General features: G+C 37.5%; 1 protein-coding gene across 1 annotated transcript; it reads right to left on the bottom strand.

Moving 5' to 3' along the window:
* Positions 1-4: 4 nt before the first annotated feature.
* On the bottom strand, positions 5-601 carry LOC120859829 (olfactory receptor 5AK2-like; the record flags this gene model as incomplete). The annotated part of the gene is made up of 1 exon (XM_040235773.1): positions 5-601. A coding segment is annotated over exon 1 (597 nt), but the record flags the coding sequence as incomplete, so codon positions are not given.
* Between the last annotated feature and the right edge of the window lie 3,493 nt (positions 602-4,094).

Here is a 4,094-nt window from a genome sequence, read left to right as displayed (position 1 = left end):
CAGCAAGTAGCATGATGTTGATGTCAATGTTGGAGCATGAAAGGGCAAGAATTGGAGGGACATCGCAGAAAAAGTGATTGATAGTATTACCCTTGCAAAAGACCAGTGAAAATGTAAAACCTGTGTGCACAGATGCATTTATGAAGCCCATGATGTATGAACCAGCTGCCAACGGGATGCAGGCTCTTCGGGACATGACTATGGGATAGTGAAGCGGATTACAGATGGCCACATACCGGTCCACCGCCATAGCAGCAAGGAGGTAGCAGTCACTGGTCGCAAATGTTGCATAAATCAATAACTGCATGACACAGCCCTTGAATGATATTAATTTGCTTCCCACTATGAAGTTTTGCAGCATCTTGGGAGTGATAGCGGAGGTATAACAGATATCAACAAAAGCTAAATGTTGTAGGAAAAAGTACATTGGTGTTTTGAGTCTGAAATCTGTCTTGATGAGTAGGATCATTCCAATATTACCCACCATGGAGGTCACATAGATGACAAGAAATACAGTGAAGAGGAAATACTGAAACTTATATTGTGCACCAAATCCCAGAAGAAAGAATTCAGTCACTTCAGTGCTATTTCCTTCTGTCATGAGTAAAAATGTCTAGAAAGGACCAAGATGAGGACCAAGAACAGACAGGAAATCTCTGTGATTTGTTGAGTAGTAAAAGGTCTTAACTCTTCATGTCACTTTGTAAAAAATAGATTTTTATGGCAATCACTCATAACAAGGTTTATTTCTTTCCAAATATTTCTTTGTATTTTCTTGATAAGAAACCACCACATAAGTACTGTGCAAGCCTTGGATTCCGTTTTGAAACGAAGTTTTCACAGAAGCAGTTTCACTTCTAAAATCTACGATCCTAGGAAATATAGATTAACATACATTTCAGATATCTAAAGTTTCATAAAGCAATAGTCAAACATAATTACATACATTTTAAGCAACCTATAGTTTTCCTCATCCATTTATCATTTAAACCTAGTTTTAGATCTTGAAATTAGTAGAATCTTAATTAGACAAAGAAATTTTTGAGATTTATTCATGACCATATATGTTTGAAGGCCTATTCTTACCATGCACTTCCCTATATGTGATATTCTTCACAAGCCAGACAGTCCTCTCATTTCATATATATATATCAGGGTAAAGAAATCTCACTTTAAATAACTCTAAGTCACCTATATACCTCCATAGTTGAGGGGGCTGGTAAGGATGTGCTTATAGTGTTAGGGACTTTCCTGGTGGCTCAGATGGTAAAGTGTCTGCCTACAATGTGGGAGACACGGGTTCAGTCCCAGGGTTGGGAAGATCTCCTGGAGAAGGAAATGGCAACCCACTCCAGTATTCTTGCCTAGAAAATCCCATGGATGGAAGAGCCTGGTGGGGTACAGTCCATGGGGTTGCAAAGAGTCAGACACGACTGAGCAACTTCATTTTCTTTAGTGTTAGGAATGTTACAGACTAAGCCTCCTGTTGACATGGGCTCCTCTGAAGCTCCCATATGGGTTTGCTGAAATCTTTTGAGAAGTCAGCCCAGTGGGATAACTTTGTTGTAAGGACAAGAAACTATTCTCTTCAATTCAATTTTTAGTGTAGGCTGAGAAGAGATAAGTTAGTGCAAGTTCCTCCCTCAGGTTAATCTGGTGTAAAATAGATGAAATGCAGCCCTTTTAAGAAGCATCCAACCATAGATATAAGTACTTATTAGAGGAAACTAGAATAGAGCAGGTGTCCGCTTAATCTAGAATCTTGATAAGATAATTATTATTGCATTTACTATTTCAACTTGACTTTCATCACTCTGGATTCAAGTGAAGCATAGATATGACATTAGGAAGACCCTTTTAAGAGCTAATGAAACTAGAGGAAGTCCCACCATTCTCATCTGACACAGAATGTGTATGCTAAGTTTGAGTTGTCTCAGCATGAAATTTTTTGTTTCATTTATGATGAAGGTCTTTGCTAATCAAATAACTACTATGAAGAAAGGCCAACTGCTTGAGCAATTGGATGTGCTTAACCTCTGCTGGATCTCAGTGCTTCTGAGGATTCGTTTATGTTCAGCATTGGGCTGTGGAAAGGAAACTGACAGATTTGAACTTGAATTTTTATCCTACCAGTTAATAGAGACAAAGGATGTATCCCCCTTCAGTCTCAGTTCCTCTGCAACAGAACTACTTAGAAGTTAATGATATTCACTGAACCACCATTTACAAGAGCAAAAAATTGGAAATCAGGTTAACTAGCTCACATCAGATTCATATGATGTATCAACACTCAGTCCAAAAAGGACTTTATCTCAGAGGTAAATATACACTCATAAAAAAGTGTCACTTTATATTATCAAATGAGAAAAGCAAAGTGTACAGTAATAGGTAGAGTTTATGACCTTTTAAAAATCAAACTTTCTCTCATGCTTTCATTCTCTTTATTTCTTTAGGCAAAAAGATCAGGAAGAATACACAACAAGCACTGAATAATAAGTTTCAGTGAAGTAAGCCAGAAAGAAAAACTCTTTAATTTTTCCGTAGTTGTGGCATCGAATGAAAGAAAATCTCACTTAAACTTGTAAACTCGGCACTGTGCTTTCATTTTAAAAGGGGAAATTCATAACGTTAATTGTTTTATACATAAAATGACTGTTTACATGCTATGCATTTACTGATTTGCTAATGCTGAAGTCTGGCATTTTATATTTCATTTTCTGTCTTTTTCATTTCTGGTTTTGTTAATTTCCATATCTCTGGGCCACTTGAATTTTTTTTGAGAATTCTATCTTGACTTATCTATAGCTTTTTTTTTTTTAAAATCACATATCACTGCATAACTTTTTTAGTGGCCACTCTAGAGATTCTATTGCATGTACACATAGCTGCAGTTACATTTTACCAGTTTGAGTGAAATGTGGAATACACTGAGAACTATATTAGTCAGTGTTAAACTTTTTGCTTTTTAGCAAAAGCAAACATAATTTAGAAACCTCAATAGAAAGTAAATTGTATTTAGCCATATTTGTGCTCTTTGCTGGCTCTCTCTTCTTTTTTGTTGTTACAAGATATACTATTTAAACATGAAATTAAAGAAATCATTTGACAGGGTGGATGGAAAAGCATGACACAATTAAATGCTGCGTCCTCAAACCTGCCTCAAATGAAATGACATACGTACATTTTAAGGAAAAGAAAAATTATATACTTGTGCAGACATCAAACAAATGACAGGTTGGCTCATCTTCATCTGTTAATAGCAGATAAAGCAGACTTTGTGGCAGAGAAAGCTACCAAGGGCAGCGAGAGACACCGTGTAATGATAAATGGGTTAACCTGTCGAGAGGAAATAGCAATCCTAAGGGTTTTGTTGTTCTTTAGTTGATAAGACATGTGCAACTCTTTTGCAACCCCATGGACGATAGCCCACCAGACTCCTCTGTTCATGAGATTTCCCAGGCAAGAATACTGGAGTGAATATGGCCATTTTCTTCTCCAGCAGATATTCCAGACCCCCGGGGTTGAACATACGCCTCCTGCATTGTGGGTGGATTCTGTACCGCTGAGCCACCGGGGAAGCCCTCCTGAGTATGGGCTCCAAGCAAGAGAGCCACCATATACATGATGTAAAAACTGATAGAAATGAAGGGAGAAATAGACAGGTATGTAATTATAGTTGGGTACTTCAACATTTTTCTCCTAATGCTTGATAAAACTAGTTAGAAAGCAACAAGGATACAGAAAAACTCAATAACAACCCCAATTAACCAACTGAATGTAATAGACCTTTACCAAACACTCCACCTAAAAGAGAATATACATTTTTTTTGCAGCCCCAGAAGAATATATATGTCATTCAATTATTTGTTCATTTATATGCTTTCCCCGGCAATGCTCAGTCCAACTGAGTTCTCTCAGTCCACTTCCATTACATCAGTGGAAGTGAGGGGAATCCTTCTGGTCCTTGGGTAAAGCACAGTGAAGTTCTGGCTCCTTTAATTCTGCCACTTCCTGCACACACTAGGATGATACATGGCTGATGTTGAAAAATGGGATTACTTTGTTTTACTTACACCGATGCTGCTTCCAGATTC

The sequence above is a fragment of the Oryx dammah genome, unplaced genomic scaffold, assembly GCF_014754425.2.
Source record: "Oryx dammah isolate SB20612 unplaced genomic scaffold, SCBI_Odam_1.1 HiC_scaffold_3379, whole genome shotgun sequence".
NCBI classification, from domain to species: Eukaryota; Metazoa; Chordata; class Mammalia; order Artiodactyla; family Bovidae; genus Oryx; species Oryx dammah.
The sequence above is the reverse complement of the archived record's forward strand: the minus strand, read 5'-3'. Positions and strand labels throughout refer to the sequence as shown.